Genomic DNA, 17,845 nt, shown 5'->3' on the forward strand with positions numbered 1-17,845 from the left:
AATCAAAGGCAGGATTACATCTTCTGCTTTTTATGTTTTAATGTTTTTGCCCACCGAATTTCTCATACAGAGTCAAGTAAGTTCCTTATTCTGTGGGTGAGAATCTGTAAGTGAATCTAAGATTATAGTGATCTGTGTTGAGAAGTTCTTAAATATTTTGGATATGTCTGCCATCTTATTTAAAACACACTGTATGCCTTTTACCTTACTATGCTAGTATTACCTTTGAATAATTTTGAAGAAATCCTAAAATGATTCCTTTTTTTTTCTTTTTCTTTTTTTTTTTTTTTGCCTATGAAGCCATTTTAAGTTAAATCAACAAGATTTTAATGGCCAATGGAATTGTGGTAGCATCAAGTACTTTTTATGTAGTTTTAATGTTGTGATAAAACATAACCATTCCATTTTATTTCTTTTCTCCCCAGAGTTCTGTTTTAGTTGCTGTTTAAAATCATTGTAAAGAAGAACACTGACTTTTGGGAAAAAAAAAAAAATGTTAGAAACTATAGGTAAGACCTATTCCTTCTTATTTTCTTTAAGAACCAGAACTTTTTCCATTAGGATCTTTGAAATGGTTTTTCGACATAGCAGGATTTTGTCTAGTAACTTGGTTTTTTGAAGTTTTTATCCACTAGCATTACGGCAGGGAAATGTGTTTTTATATTTGGATGATTTAATCTGAAGTGCTATAAAAATAAATCACTTGTAAGCAAAAGATAAAGACATATGAAATGTTCTACCAATTATGAGTTTTAATGAAATTTAATGTAAACCTTGTTCTGATTTATGGACCCACTTCTGGTTAATGGTGTTTGTAGATAGCACCAGAAAGCTTAACAGTATTTTTTTTTTTTTTTTTTTTTTTTTTAAAGATTTTTATTTATTTATTTGTCAGAGACAGAGGGAGAGAGAGTGAGCGAGCACAGGCAGACAGAGAGGCAGGCAGAGGCAGAGGGAGAAGCAGGCTCCCTGCCGAGCAAGGAGCCCGATGTGGGACTCGATCCCAGGACGCCGGGATCATGACCTGAGCCGAAGGCAGCCGCTTAACCAACTGAGCCACCCAGGCGTCCCTTAACAGTATTTTTGATATTGAAAGAAACTCATTGGCTTTTATATTTCTGGCAGTTAAAATCCTTTTTTTTTTTTTTAAAGATTTTGTTTATTTATTTGACAGAGATCAGAGATCACAAGTAGGTGGAGAGGCAGGCAGAGAGAGAAAGGAGGAAGCAGGCTCCCCGCTGAGCAGAGAGCCCACAGTCTGCTGGGATCATGACCTGAGCAGAGGCTTTAACCCACTGAGCCACCCAGGCGCCCCTGGCAGTTGAAGTCCTACTGAGCTTTGCTTTTAAGTTGACCATTGAGCTATAACAATAATAATTATTTAGGCTGACAAACTTCAGTGATGATTTAAGGCAGTTTAATTTCTATCATGAGATAATATAGGTTGAAATACCCAAATTCACATGTTAATCTTTCTTTCACTGCTCTTTAGTTTTAGAGAAGCTGGTTTGTAGAATTAGTTTCAGGCATATCATGTACACCCATCCCTCTCCTGGTGTCCTAATGCCTCGTGTTTTCCTGGGAAGTTTTGGGGTATGGCTATTGGAAGGTATCTGGATTTCACTTAGGTGCCTTGATGATTGCGGCTGGTGCCTCGATACCTGCACGCTTTGGGGAATAGGAGGAGAATGGGTGGAAGGAAAAGGAGAAGGAGCTGCTTTTGTGATAGTGGGGATCACTACTCTGACTTTTGCTCCTGGTACTATGCGAGTGATGAAAGTACATGGTGCGTGTTACCTTCATCCCCCATTTTATACTAAAGTCACATGCCACAAAGACTACTACTAGCCCAGAAAGCAAAGTTCCTCATAAGAAAGTGGACAGTGAAGGAGAAATAGAGAATTCTTGACATTGTCACTTTCCAATCTTTATTTTGTAAGTTATTACTGACGTGCACACCTTCCAAGAATTGGCATGGAAATTAATACCAAATTTGTATACTGAGATACAAATCTAGATACAAATAAGACCCAGAATAAAGTTCTCATGCCTTTATCATTATTTACTTTTAAAATTGTACTTATGATTGGGCATCTCAATAGGTCAGTCAGTTAAGCATCCATCTCTTGATTTCAGCTCAGGTTATGATCTCAGGTAGTGAGATGGAGCCTTGCATTGGGCTCTGTGCTGGGCTTGGAGCCTGCTTAAGATTCTCTCTCTCCCTTTCCCTCTGACCCTCCCCAATCATGCACTCTCTCTCAAAAAATATAAATAAATACTAATTACTAATGAGTAAATACCATTTGTTTAACTTTGTGTATGCGTGTGAACTCATGGTCAACATTAATTTATGCCTTAATTTCCCCATTTCTGCGTCATCCCACATTTGGTTCTATCGGAAGTGTCTGTGGTGATAATTCCCACTCTTTGATTACTGTAATATGGCAAATGAATAATAGATACTCTTGTTACCATGATGAATCTGTTAGAACATATATTTGAATGGTCTTCATTTCTCTAAAACAAATTTGGGTTCACTTGTGAAAAAGTGAGAGAGAGTTTTAATGACAGGTTTTTAAATGTGATTGATCATAGAAAATCACCATCTGGTGGAAACATGCTCGTAAGATGCTAGGATTATTAAGGTTACACTTATTCAAATACTTACTTTTGTAACTTTAATGCCTGATATATAAGGTGGTCAATAAATATTTGAATTATTTTGGTTTGATGCATATATGGATATCCTATTTAATTTTGGGGAAAGAGAGTATTAACAAGTGTTTTTGAAGGGTTATATATTGTTGTGATATATTTTCAAGTGAATTGTCAAGTATAGAATGTTTGTTCCTTAATATACGAAACTGTTGTATTTTGGATGTTATGACTCATCAGTGACATCATCTACATCCGATTATTAGTGAGTAAGTTATAGTTTTAATTTTTTTTTTAAGATTTTATTATTTATTTGATAGAGAGAGATCAGTAGGCAGAGAGGCAGGCAGAGAGAGATGGAGAAGCAGGCTCCTTGCTTGCGGAGCAGAGAGCCTGATGTGAGGCTTGATCCCAGGACCCTGAGATCATGATCCGAGCCAAAGGCAGAGGCCCAACTCATGGAGCCACCCAGGCGCCCCTAGTTTTAATTTTTCTTAAATGTAAATAAAGTTTTTGAAAAAGTGAAAGTATCAGCATTTGCAAGTTCATGAAGTGTTTGGTTTTCAATAGTTATATGAAAGAGTTGACAGCTGGCATTGGAATTCAAATATACTCCGTCTGAATTGGAGCAACAATGAGATGCTTGTGGCGTACACTATAACCAGTTCTCTGCTTTCAGACAGACTCTCTAAGCAGAAACTTCAAGGTGTGAGGGACATATTTCTGGGGACATTGTCCAGTTCTGTTTTCTCTGAGTCAATTTTATGCTCTCGAAAGGAATAGTTTTAGGATTTTTAGTAAGCGGGGATTGATGTGTATCTTTTGAATCCTGTTCGTGACCAATGCTGCTCTTCTGTTTAGACAAAAACCGAGCCCTGCAGGCAGCAGAGCGCTTGCAAGCCAAGCTGCGAGAACGTGGAGATGTAGCCAATGAAGACAAATTGAACCTTCTCAAGTCAGTCTTGCAGAGCCCGCTCTTCAGTCAGATTCTGAACCTTCAGGCTTCTGTACAGCAGCTGAAAGACCAGGTAGGACACGATTCTCCCAAAGCCGTGTTCACCAGCATGGCATAGATCTTGTGACGGTCTTGTGTTTTTCTGAAAGGCTGATTTTTGTATGTGTTAATGAACAGTTAATAAAGTCATTTAAATCTCCAAATGAGACATTCAGATTCACTGTGACTCCCCACCCCCAGTTATTTTTGTAATGGTTGTTGCTGTGTATTGTAGATGATATGACATTGTGTTGAAAGCTGTGTGGATGCTGAAGTATGAGTCCCTATAGGACAAGGGGATGATAAAAATAAGTTTAGGGTAGATGGCTGTGGACTTGGTTTCCATCCCACTGAGGCTCATTGTTCATGTGATCTTGTGCATTCGGATTCAGACATTCAGCACGCTTAAAAGATTTCAGATAAGCCTGGATTTGCATGTGTAATCATGTGTGTGAGGAAGGGAAATCACCTCTATTTTGACAGTAAAAGAAATAATTACATTGTCATCAGTTAGAGAAATTGCAATTCTCACTTCTTAAAAGAGTGTAAGTAGCAATTGCTTCCAATGACAGCATCAGATGGTGATAAACATTAGAACTTCTAAATGTAACACTGGTTTTTTTCCTGTAAAAAAATAGAGCATTGAAATTTCCTAGCATTTATATTAAAATTGAAACATTACAATGACAGAACGAACACTCAAGTTAGATGTTCTTTGAACTTTCTTATTTTAATCACATTTCTCACGTTTTTTAAAAAAAATGTTTTTTGAAATTGTTGTTATCCTTACAAGGCTTGAAGTCAATCTCATTTATGCCTTCAGTCTAAGTTAGTTCTCATTCTAATGTTTTCAGCATTAATTTAATTACTATGGATGACTTGCTAACAAATATTCTGCCTTAAAAGGTTAAAAATGAAATTTGAAGACTAGTTTTATAATTCAGTGAAAGAATAGCTCCAATTAAAAAAAGGTGCCAAATGCAAAAAGAACAAATCATAGCAATAGAGAGGGAATTTTTTTAATGTCACATAAATTCTTAATCTAGATACTAAAAAAAAGATATGCAAAAAACAAAGAAGAATTTTTAAAAATATTTTTCTCTAGTGAATTATTAGTTAATGGTTTTAAAAATTGTGATCATGAATTAAGAAAAGAGTTGTTTTTGTTATATGTAGTTGTGTTTGGGTTTTTTTTTTTGCAAGTTATTAAAAAGATTGGTTTTAGGTACTCCTTTTCAGAATGAATTGGCAAGAGTTTGGAGAGATCAGTGTTCTGAGTAGAAGTGTAATTATGATGTGGAAGATTATCTGGTTTTTCAGAGAGAGTGAAGAAGTCGAACAGATGTCTTCTCCCCTTATTATATTATGTGAAAATATGATTAGAATGGGAGGAAAAGTTGAAACAAAAAGTACTACTGTGTTAGGAAATACGACTAAAGAGAGAACTAGAAGTATCCCTTCTAGCCCTGAAAGCAGGGGAGACCTAGGTTTATTGGTTGTTGACTTTGTTTTACCATTTCCAATTAGAAGTAGGGTTTGGGCTCTAAAACTTTGGGTCCCATGTGATTCAGCTGACATCTCCTTGGAAACCCTTGAGCGTAATATTATCAAGCCAGGTAGTCTGCGACCAAGTACAGTATTGATGAGAAATGCTGATGTATTTCAAGACTCAGGACATTGTGAGGTTTGGGCGTTCTATAGGCATGTCTCAAATGTCTTTGGACTTTTGGCTAGTTGGTCACCTCTTCAAATGCTGAAAAGGGACCAAGAAAACCAGCTGGCTCGCACCCTGCTTATTACAAATACTTAATGAGTTTGAGTGAGTTGTTTGTAATAAGGGCAGAGCCAGAACTGGAAAGTGGTTTTCTTGCCTCCCAAGGCATAGTCTTTCCCATTTTGTGATTCTGCAGCCTGTCTCACATCTTCTTTTTCTTTTTTTCCTGAGGGTAGAAACTTGGCTCCTAGAGGTCAGGAGTTCAATTCTGGTGGAAACCATCCATATCTCTCATAGTTTCTGTGACTCTTCACTTTAGTCTTCATTTTACTGATTCAATGTCCTTTGTTTGTTGAACCATCTTTTTCTTGTATGATTAGACTACCTTTCAAAACCTTGTATTATTTTCTGTTTTAAAGTTTAAACATAAATATTACAGACCTATAGTGTTAGGATTAGATTTTCTGTGTAGTTTACTACCTGTTAATTTGTTAATATTTATAATTTAATATTTAATGAGTGAATCTAGGCATGACATATTTTGTGCTTTTAAACCAGTAGTTACACCAGTCTGACCAGTGGCTAGCTTCTGTTTCTTATCTTTTACCTGAGTTGTGTTTTCAGTTGTGTAATTTTATATGCACCATGGGTACAAGTTAGTGTCTCCATCTTTCTTAGTATTACCAAAAACTTTGACTCCTCCAACTTCATCATCATCCTTCTACATTTTAGAAAGTGAAAGGAATGAATAATTGAAAAGCCTGAGGTAAATACAGCATATTGGAGAACGTGATCATATTGTTGCGTTAATGACAGATGCTGACATGCCATGTTGAATTAAGCTATTCTTCCCCCTCAGATCCTTCTCATTATATCCTTTCAATAATGCGTAATTTTTCCAATTTGCTTTTTCAGTATTAAGACTGCCCTTAGAAATCAAACTGTTTCCCTTTGGCAAATTAAACATTTGACAGGTGTGTAACTGAGAGGGCAAAAAAGCCATGCCCTGAAGGGATGTGCTATTTAAATATTGTCAAAAATATTAACAGGTCTGAGAGCATAATTGATGCCTCTGTTTAATTCTGCCACATTGTGTATTGTTCTAACCGCCAGCTAAAAGGATGTGTGCTATTAAACCTGAATAATCTCTAATAGCTCCAGTTCCTTTCCTATTGCATGATTCCTGTTTAAGTGAAGAGGAGAAAAAAGGAGAACTGTGACTGTGTGTCAATGATCTGTCAGATGCAAATTCTCAAGTAGTGTCCTCACTGTCACCTAGTCATCACAGCTAATAACTGCAGGGCTCAATGAGTATTCATGACAGAAATCCAGCTATTGTGGGGGAAATAAACACGTTAGCAGTTTAATAATAGAAACTTGTCAGCCATGAGGATATTGGATTTGCATATTTATTCTGTGATGTTTCTCCAGTCCAGTAGAGGTGGATACGACTTTCCTGATTAATTAATTGCCTTGCCTTATGAATTGACCATAGACATTAAATTAAATGTCTTTTTACCATGAGTAGGAAGACTGTGAATTAAAATTACTAATTTTGGTAGAAATTTAGGATTAATACTTAGAAATTGATATTGCAGAGATTCTTTTTTAAAGCTGTGGCGACTGAGACCAATTCTAAGATTGAGGAAATAATGTATATATTTCAGGTTACAAATGCTGCTCATAGGGGAAACGAGCCTCAGGCCCCAGCATATCCTGGAGGTTTCTCCATGTCTGTGATACCTGGCCTTTTTGGAGTATGCTATTCTATTATTTTGTGGCTGTTCTTGTGGTTCGATATTTCCATGCTCCTGTTCATTCACTCTTTTCTCAGAAAAGTGTTGGCTTATACGCATATTATCCAATTGCATAATGTATATAAATTTAAGCCAGATTTTTTTTTCTAAGTTTTTCTTTGGAAACTTTGTGACATTTCTTGAAATAATTGGAGCGATATTGACTTAATGTAGAATCAGGTTGGAAATTATTGTTCAGTGTTGATTAGGTTAAGTGGATCCTCCTTTTTAATTTTGGAATACAGTGTTCATGGTATAAAATTTTGTCTTATACTTCTATGCTTTTAAGTTTTACCTGTTCACATTCCCAAAAGAATTTGGAACAACTTCTGATGGCAAAATGTATGAACTAATGGTAGAGCCACAAAGGTAGAGCTAAACGAAGACCAAATAAAAATATCAGAGAACTGGATGTTCCAAGGACCTTCGGTTACTAAAGTTGAGTATTTCCATTTAATTTCCACTCCTCAGGAGCAAAGATAACAACAATTATATAAATATAAGTACATATAAATATAAAGATAAATATACACACACATAGACAGAGAGAGAGAGACAGAGTGCACGGGAGGGTTATATATTGTCAGTGTGAGACATCATTCAGTGAGCCAAATTTTCCTTGGCAATGGGAGGGTCTTCTCATGGGTGCTTTTTTAGAAGACTTATAATCATTTATTAATAAAGTCAGTAAAAATACTATGAGTAAAGAAATTCTCATTATCTAGAGGAGGAAAGAGAACATACATTTGTTTTATGTAACTAAATAAGAAAGTGAGTGCTATAAGGAATTATGAACTTTGACTACGAGAAAACCTTACATTGGAGGGAACATAGAAGATGGGTCTTAAAACATGAGTAGGACTTCTCTGCAGTGAATGGGAAAATTATTTCAGGTTGAGGAAACAGTGTTTGTGGGTAGAGAGAAGTTGTTCTCAAGTGAAGGTGATTGGGGCATATAGCAATGTGTGGAGACATTTTTGACTGTTGTAACTTGGGGTGGTAGAGGCCATGCTATTGGCATGGGAATGAGTAGACATCAGGGATATTGCTAAATATCCTCAGTGCATAGCACAGCCTCCTAAGACAAAGAATTATTGGGTTTATAATGTGTGTGGTGCTGAGCTTGAGAAACCCTCATACAGAGTCATCTACAGATCTGTGTTATCAGGGCAACAACCTGTGTGTGGGTTCTTGGCAAGGGAGGAAACGTGGGAACCAGATGATGAAGGATTTATTAAGGTAGAGGTTTTTTTTTTTTTTTTCTGGGGGGGAGGTTGTGTGTATGTTTTTCATCATTCCTCTTTAGCATTCAGCATTCTGTATCAAACTTTATTGTTTCAAGTGGAAAATTGAAAATTGTATCATCTTCTAATACTTCTATTAAATATAATATTTAACAATCATTTATTTTTTTCTCCACATTTTAAAAATTGCAGTAAAACTGCCTAACACAATTAAGGTAAAGGTTTTACTGATATTTTGATAGATAAGACCTTTAATTATAATCATGAAATACATAAATTGTTCTTCAAAGAAATGCTTCTTCCATCTTTCTAAGAGTGTGGTATACTGAGAGTACATACTAAGAATACAGCATCACATCCTAATTATAATTTTAGTAATGGCTTTTCTGCTAAAGTGTACTGTACACCATGCATGTTTTTCTGATGCTCTGTCTTAAAAGAGGAACAGCCTTCAGAGAGCCTGGAGAAATAAGTAGTCAATTGCAAATTTCACATTTTCACAGGGTACACCTGGAGAGTTGGTACTCATGTAAATGGTACTCATTTATAAAGCTGCTAAATCAGGTTCATGACCAAACTGTCGAGGTTTGTTGCTTTTAAGCAGTGGCATCATCAGCACTGGTAATTTTTTACAGTTATATTTTTTAGATTGATGGAAAGATGAGAATTTTGATAACTGGGCATTTTGTTGCTCTGTTCTGACTTTGGTAATAAGAAGGATATGGTTTTGTAGATTCGTAGTAGGGGGCAGAAATGCCTGTGTTTCCTCAGCTTTATTACTTATATAAATGGCCAAAAAAAATCACCCTTCTCTCTATGGTTTCTAATTTGAGACTAAAATGGAGATGATTCATCAGTAGCCAGTAAAGGGGGAATAACTTCTGTCTCCCAAGAATGCCTGGGTTAAACTATGACTTGGCGGTGTGTGGGGAAGAAGTACAGAGAGAAAGAAAACATGCCTTGACCCCATTAACCAGAATTATCTAAAATGGGAATGGAATTTGTCCAAGTTGATGTTGCTTGTGAAAATGAAAAAATATTTTCTTACCCTCAAAATGGTTTTACTTTTATGATAGAGCATTGCAGCTGCCTAACAGGAAAGTATTTGTTTCTTGAGACTTTAACATACATTATCTAGGAGAAGTTAAAAGAGAAGGAGTGATTCTTGTGTTTTTACATTTACCATAGAGTTTATTTACTGTAGGAATTTCAAATACTTTATTTTTGGTACAATAACAGCTTTTAAATGTTTGTTCCTTTAACCGAAAGTTTGTAAATATAGAGCCTTTGAGGGACTAAAATTCTTGTTTTATCCTGGGCAAGAAGGCACTGTTCAAGCTTTTTATACAGTGCTGGATTAAAATGCAGCACCATCTTGCTATTGGGTATGCATGTGTGTCTAAAACAGCAAATGGTGCTAATTGTATGGTGTTTTTGTGACAAAGTTAAATGGTCTTTGGAGAAGAGGGAAGAATGTGAAATTTACTGGGTAAAACCTAAAGGAGGTTTTTAACCTGAGAATATAAGCACAATAGAGGCTGATTTACATCTGAAGCTCTATAACAAGAATAACCACCATCGCCTGTAGGGAGATCTCATGTGCTGTGGATATTGTCTCATTTAGCTCGTCCATCACCTACATGAAGTGTGCACGATCCTCATTTTATCCAAGAAGAAATTGAGGCTGAGAGACGTTGTGTAACGTAATCTGGAATGCACAGTTATTCATTGGTAGATTTAGAAGAATGTATATCTGTCATACACTGTTTCTAAACCGTTAGTTCTCTTCTGTAAAGGAACAAATAGGTTGGGAAAACAGTTATTAGCATTCCTTATTATGCACTTAATGTTTAGTAAATTCAGAATCATTAAGATTTGCCATTTCTCTTAAATTCTACCCCAAATTTTAACTAGAGGACCTTTTCAATATAAACCAGAACTTTCATTCTGCTTTTTAACTAATTATGCTGGCTTTTAAAGTAGATGTGAACTGAGTAGGATAATAGTGGAAGGAGAGACAGTGTGACAAAGTACCATCAGTCTTTATGTGCCTACTTCTGTATATTTAAACTTGTCTGTAGGGTTTGGTTTTATTTTTTTCTAAGCAGACTGTGAACTGTGAATCAGTTTTATTTGTCTCCTAGAAATGTGGGACTGATAGAAAAAACACTACAAACATTCTAACATGTTGTTCATCTAAGTTTTCAATTTCTCTCTCTTTTTTAAAGATTTTGTTTATTTGAGGCAGAGAGAGTGTGCATGCAAGTTGGCGGGGAAGGGCAGAGGGAAAGGGACAAGGAGACTCCCTGCTGAGTTCAGACCTGCCACCTGCCCCCCCCCCCCCCCCCCCGCCATGCACTGCTCAGTCTCAGGACCCTGAGACCACAACTTAAGCCGAATTCAGATGCTTAACCAACTGAACCACCCCAGTTGTCCCCTAGGTTTTCAGTTTCTAAATTTCTTTTTGTCTTGGCATTTAAGGTATATTGATTTACTTAATTTGACTATTTGGACCCCTTTGATGAAGAAAGTTTCAGCATACTTTGATAACAATATTACTTTTGGTCAATCTATGTTCTGTAATTTTTTTCCCTTGGAAGTTTTGCTAAGAAAGCACAGAAGTGTTGAGATTTAAATAAAGAAAAGACATCTGCAAGTACACATCCACACACATGCCTAGACCCTGGTGTATATGCGGTGTTCCACGTGCCATTTGTTCTTACCAAGTATAAAAAGGAGTTTTAGAATTAAGTGCATTTCATATTTGTTTGAAAACCATTTACTAATTTTGGGATAAAATCATGTCATATTCATCTTTGACTACTTTGTACCTAATATAATATTTTACTTAAGTCTAATAAATGATTGCTTAATTAAGAGATATGTAAGTATTCATGAAATTCAGAACTGTTGTGCATCAGTAATTACCTTTTCTTGCCAGAGAAATAATTTTTAGTATAAATAAATTAGCTAAATAACTGAAGTTACTTTGAAGACCTCATGTTTTTCCTGGTAACCATACTGTAAGGAGGCAACATTCATCATCATCATCGTCATAGTGATTACCATGTATGAAATGCTTACTGTGTGCCAGGAGCGTTGTAAGTCCCTGTTTCATCACTGCAACAGTACTCTAAAGTGGTAGCTAGTAGGAGATAGATGTACTGGATAATGTTATTTTCCTTGTTTTATGGATAGGGAAATGGAGGTAATGGGAGGTTATATGCTGGAGCTAGCGTTTAAATGTAGGCTGTCTGACTTCAGACGCCAGGGCTCTGTCACTTTTGTTTCACTGTCCTTGTAAACAGCATAATGAATATGACTGAAGGATATCCTGGTGATTTGAGGCCTTTGTTGTGCTGATCTCAGATGCTGGCACTGTGGTGTGATAGGATTTGGAGACAGACACAGCCCAGATGTGTATTGTGGCATTGATATTTATCAGTAGATGACTTTAAATAAGAGTTTATTTCTTAGAATGAGTAGAGATAGATATATATATATATATATATATATATATATATATATATATACACACTTCACTGAACCTCTTTTTGCACCTCCATTAGTTGTAATATGGAACTAAATAACATGGATCTAAAAACTCTAAGGCATTAGGTGGGGAGCTTACCAAGCGTTCAGTAAGTATTGATTCTCTTTTTGGTGCTTCCTCCTCCTACTGAGATTTAATATTCCAAGGCAGCAGATCTCAAACATTTTGGTTTCAAGACCCCCATTACATTCTTAAAAATTACTAACGACATCAAAGGGCTTTCATTTATATGGTTTTATACATTGATATTTATCAGGTTAGAAATTAAAATTGAGAAGCATTTTAAATATTTATTAATTGACTTGAAACTAGCAATAATCTGTTGCTTTAGAAATTAGAAGAGTGGCATTGTTTTACCTTTTTTCATATCTTTTTAATGTTGTTTCATAGAAGACTGGATTCTCATATCTGCTTCTGCATTTGATTTGTTTGGATTTGCTGTTTTAGTTGGTGTATATGGAGAACATGTCATGCAGATATTTGGCTGGCAAAGGGAGGAGGATAGCCTTTTTTGTGGATACTTTTCTTTGATAGTGCACCAGAACTATTGGTATTTTCTTTTTTTTTTTCTTTTTTTTTTAAAGATTTACTTATTTAAGAGAAAGAGCACATGTGTATAAGCAGGCAAGTGGGGACAGGGATACAGGCAGAGAGAGAGAGAAGCTCAAGCAGGGTCTCCACTGTGCCTGGAGCCCAAATGGAGCTCGATGCAGGGCTCCATCCCATGACCCTGAGATCATGACTTGAGTCCGTAACCAAGAGTCAGATGCTCAACTGACTGAGCCATCCAGGCGCCCCTATTGGTAGTTTCTTAAAGTTTAGTTATATGGTGGAATCAGAAACCAAATCAGTGAACATTTTGTACTCTATTATAATAAAATCTGCCTTGTGCTTTCAGTATTTTTTCAACCATGCATAATTTTATGATAAATTGGTCATTTGGAAAATTTGAAAAACAGGAAAATTATGTTTCACATTACATTATATAATACCAAAAATTTATACTTGCTAACCATTGCTTCTGGTATTATCAATAGTCTTTAAATTATGGAAAGGTGTCAAGCTCAGGCTGGCATATAACAAGTTTTCCAAAGTTCTAATTTTCACTTGAAACCTCAAATTTTACAATTGGCAACAATTACTGTCAGTTGTTTTCCTTGAAGTGAAAGACTTTGTTTATTTTTGAGAAATTGTCTGCCGTATACCAAGTTTGTACCTTTTTTTTTAAACTTTCATTTGTTTTTTCAAGTAATGTGGTGCTCATGAGACAAATAGCTAGTTCAGCTTGCAACTCAAAAAATAATGCTTTTCCTCTAGATGAGAGTTGTTATTATTTTTCTTTTTTAAAAGATTGTATTTATTTATTTGTCAGAGAGAGGGGGCACAAGCAGGGGGAGCTGTAGGCAGAGAGAGAGGGAGAAGCAAGCCCCCCACTGAGCAGGGAGCCAGGCACAGAGCTCCATCCCAAGACCCCAAGACCATGAGCAGAGCAGAAGGCAGACACGCTCAACCAATTGAGTCACCCAGGCACCCCAGACAGAATTGTACTTCTTATATAGCAGAACTGTGTTATGTTCACTTTTCATTTTGAATCCAGAATATTAAAAAGATTTATAGATAAGAGTCAAGATTGAATAAAACTAATTTTAACTACTTCATCAATAACTTTTCTTTTTTTTAAGATTTTATTTATATGAGAGAGAGAGCACAAACAAAGACAGCACAAGCAAGAGAGCACAAGGCAGGGGAGGGATAGGGCCAAGGAGGAGGGGGATGGGTGGGACTGAGTGGGGAGAGGCAGAAGGGCAAGCAGATTCCCCGCTGAGCAGTGACACCCCCCCCAATGGGGGACTTGATCCTAGGACCCCGGGGGATCATGACCTGAGCCAAAGGCAGCTGCTTAACCAACTGAGACACCCATGCACCCCCTCCATCAAGAACTTTTTAAAGTGACTTAAGCAATGGACTATTGCTCTTGATGAGAAGAGCTGATAAATGTCGCACCTTTTTTTCAGCCTATCACAGACACCTCTCCCCTGATAACAATAAAAGGAAAATACTATCAAAAAAGATCAAACAAGTATGAAAAAGAAACCATTGCTTTTGAAATTAGTGGACTTTAATTGGAATTTCAGGAACTCAGGAGATAGGTTAAAGAATCCTGTAATATCTTACTTCATGGTAGAACTTTTTTTTTTTTAATGGTAAACTTAAAATTTATTTTATGACAATAATGACAAAACTGTGGTTGTTTTAAGTTCAGGTTATTTTGCAGCCTTTACTCAAGTATTCATATGCATTTTAGGAAATTGGGGGGATTTGAATATTTTCAACAAAACTGTGGTTGTTTTAACTTCAGGTTGCAGTCTTTACTCAAGTATTCATATGCATTTTAGGAAATTGGGGGGGATTTGAATATTTTCAACTATGAGAATTCTTATAGATTTTAGTGAAATTTAGACCTTTAAAAATTAGTTTATAAAATAAAAATGGAATATTCTGCATTATGCTGACTGATCCTGACATTTTTGTGCATTGTGTATTGATTGTAATTATGATGTAGCTTTAAGAATAAACAAAATTTTCATAGATGCAACTCTGAATGAAGACTAGAACATTCTGCAATAGCATAACCTGCCATGTGGCCTTTCATTTAACTTGACGACATCACTTATGTTGTATGGACTTCGCAGTTTTGCACTTAATCTTGTCATTTAATAGTCTATAACAATAGACATTGCTTTAGTTAGAGTATTGATATAGAGCATTTATATATGCCTCTATCAAAAGGGAGAAGGCAAGAAGAGTCTTGGGTACTCTTTTTTTTTAATGGAAATTTTTTTTTTTTAAGATTTTATTTATTTATTTGAAAGAAGGAGAGAGATCACAAGTAGGCTGAGAGGCAGGCAGAGAGAGAGAGGGAGAAGTAGACTCCTTGCTGAGCAGGGATCCCCACACTGGACTTCATCCCAGGACCCTGGGATCATGACCTGAGCTGAAGGCAGAGGCTTAAGCCACTGAGCCACCCAGGCACCCCGAGTCTTGGATACTATTTAATTCATTTTTTTCTTTGCCTTTCATCTTGAGTTTCTTGGTTGATGATTTATCCTTTTTATTTAGCACATGGGGATTTTAGGATAAATGTGCCACTGAAACTTTACAGAGGCAGATGCAGAAAATTTACATTCTGATTACTCAGAATGACTGCTTAAATATTTTTGGGTTAAGGAATTCTTTTCTAAATTCAATAATCTTAAATTTTAAATTTATCAGCCAGAGATCTTCAATGGCTACTTTAAGAATATCTACAAATTCTCGTCCACTATCTGCTTTGCTATTTAACAATTCATAGCTATTAAAAGAAAAGTATTCTATCTTAGTAGGTGTGTGAACTATGCCTGGTGGAGCAATTTTATAGGATCCCTAACATATTAGTGATTATGTAAAGCATTTTATCTTAAAGAGATAAAGAGATACTGTCCCATCCCCTAGAGCCCAATGTCTTAGACATTTGAAGTGCTCACTAAGTATCTGAATGAATGAAACGAAATTCACAGAGAAAATGTGAAATTATTCTTATTCCATCAGAAAATGCCCCCTTCCCACCACTTCATAATTTGCTGCTTCATTTTGTATTGTTTAGTTCAGGAGCTGTGGAGGTACTTTATGTCCAAAATAGTCTCGTCACATTAAGCTAATCCCCTTTGAACATGCAACTCAATTTCTTTAATTAGCTTTAAAAATAAGGATCATTAAATCAGAGTGCCACCATCAATTACTGCACAAGGGTTTGCCTGTTCAATAATGCATCAGAGTTGTGCTCTAATCAGTATTTCACTGAAAGATTTATGGAAAAGGAGGCCTCCCTTGCTTCCAAACTTGAAATACAGTTCTATTATGTCTAAAATTTTTTTCCTGTGATTGCTACCATTTTAGATGCTGTATTTCATTGAATACTCTTGGTATCCTATCCATTTTTGCATTTCATATTTGGGATCAGTTCCAGAGAGTGTTTTACAGCATTTTTGTAAATTCACAAGAAAATAGGCACTTTTCTTGTTCTGCAAGAAGAAAAGACAAGGTGCAGATTAAAAAAAAAAAAAAAAAAAAACCAAAAACAGTCTGCATTTCTATGAGGTGCACCTGTTATGGCAAATTCCCCAGAGAGTGCTTTATTTTTTTATCTCTCATTATGTTAAGGAGTAACAAACAAACAAAAAATGGGGAAATTGAACTAGCAATATATGCTTATAAATTTATTTAAAGTCTACCAAAACTAAGGTTGTAAAAGTAGTGGTCATTTTTCTTGCTTAATGCAAGATAATATATATTTTAGCTTTGAAATGATAGAAATATCCATCAAATTATATAAGCATTTGGGTTACTTTATTCTCATTGCTATTCTGTGGGTTTAGAATAGTTGAAATAACAGGACCAGTAAACAGGTTTTGATAATCTGTATAAAAATGCTTTAGGAAATTTAGTTCGATCCTAAGCAATCATTTTCCTAGACAGTTATATAAGTACTTCTGGGAAGATTGATGTTAGCCATTAAAATAGAGCTAATAATATTAACTACCTTTTCAGTTAACAATCCAGAAGGGATATATGAAACATAAGAAGTCAGTATTTCAATATTTTTATTCTTAGTTAAGTGAATCTGCATGTTTGAAGATGTTATATTTGGTTAAACTTAGGTACATAATCATATGATCAAAATATTTAAGATATTGAACTTTTCAAGTATTTTTGGAACAAAATTAATTTTGTATAATTACTGAAAAAATTTTAATTTGGAATCTCATACAAATATATCAACCTTGTATCAGGGTGGGTCAACATACTTCAGTATAAAAGTATTAGATGACATAGTGATTATTTTTTATTCTAATTTGGTGTGCAATTAAATGATTACAAGTTATAAAAACTCAATCTTTGAGAAAGAAAAATCTATGTGTGCTGATGAGGTTAAAACGCACTTGCTGAGGATTCATTTTGACTTGAGCACTTGTTGAAGGATTTATTCTGTGGATGGGAATTAGCCAGTTGAATCCATACCAAGCCTGCAGAGAGTCCTACATCACTAATAGACTTGGCTTCATCTTCAGATACCCAGTTTCTATATTCTCTTTCACTTAAGGTGAATGCCTGGTAATTGAACTTTAAAATCTCAGTTTTTGTCAGAAGATTTAGCTTGATAATATGGAGGCTGTTCAGAGCACCTTCTTTCTTTCAGAGAAGTGTACGTTTTATCAGTCATTGAAGTGCCAGGTTCTGTGCTCTGATTTTATCACTTACCTTACAAACTTAAAAAAAAGAGAGAGAAAAAGAGAATTGACATACAGTAAAGGGCAAAATTAAGTAGTTCAAGGATTTTTTTTTTATAAATTGAATGTACACATACAAATCTTCACCTAAATCAAAGTACAGAAAATTATTAACACTCCATAATACTCTGTATCCTCTTAGTTGGTCCTCATCCTCTTCCCAAAGAATCACTTTTTTTCCCCAGCCTATGTGAGGTAAAATTGACATATAACTGTGTAAGTTTAAGATATACAAAGTGATATTTGATACACACATACATAGTGAAATTATTACCACAGTGAGGTTAGTTAACATATCTGTCACCTCTGTAATAATTTTTTTTTTGTGTGTGGTTTAAACATTTAAGATCTACTCACTTAGCTTTCAAATATACCATAGAGTACTGTTAACTATAGTGACCACACTGTACATCAAATCCCCAGAAAGTTCTTGTAACTGGAAGTTTGTACCCTTTGATCAACACCTCCCCACGTCCTCTAGCCCCTGGCAACCACCAGTCTACTTTCTGTTATGTGAGATTGGCTTTTTTAGATTCCTTGTAGAAGTCAGATTCATATACTG

General features: G+C 35.6%; 1 protein-coding gene across 6 annotated transcripts in view; it reads left to right on the plus strand.

Annotated features, from left to right (window-relative positions):
• Window positions 1-449: 449 nt before the first annotated feature.
• The window catches only part of MPDZ (multiple PDZ domain crumbs cell polarity complex component), a 128,535-nt gene continuing 111,139 nt past the window's right edge, over window positions 450-17,845 (plus strand). For all 6 annotated transcript variants that reach the window (XM_032880579.1, XM_032880580.1, XM_032880583.1 and 3 more), the window contains exons 1-2: window positions 450-509; window positions 3,517-3,683. In XM_032880579.1, the coding sequence (XP_032736470.1) occupies window positions 494-509; window positions 3,517-3,683 (183 nt within the window). In that variant the 5' untranslated portion in view covers window positions 450-493. The remainder of the gene's footprint in view (window positions 510-3,516; window positions 3,684-17,845) is intronic.

This window comes from Lontra canadensis, unplaced genomic scaffold (assembly GCF_010015895.1).
Source record: "Lontra canadensis isolate GAN:19392208 unplaced genomic scaffold, GSC_riverotter_1.0 scaffold70, whole genome shotgun sequence".
Taxonomy (NCBI): Eukaryota; Metazoa; Chordata; class Mammalia; order Carnivora; family Mustelidae; genus Lontra; species Lontra canadensis.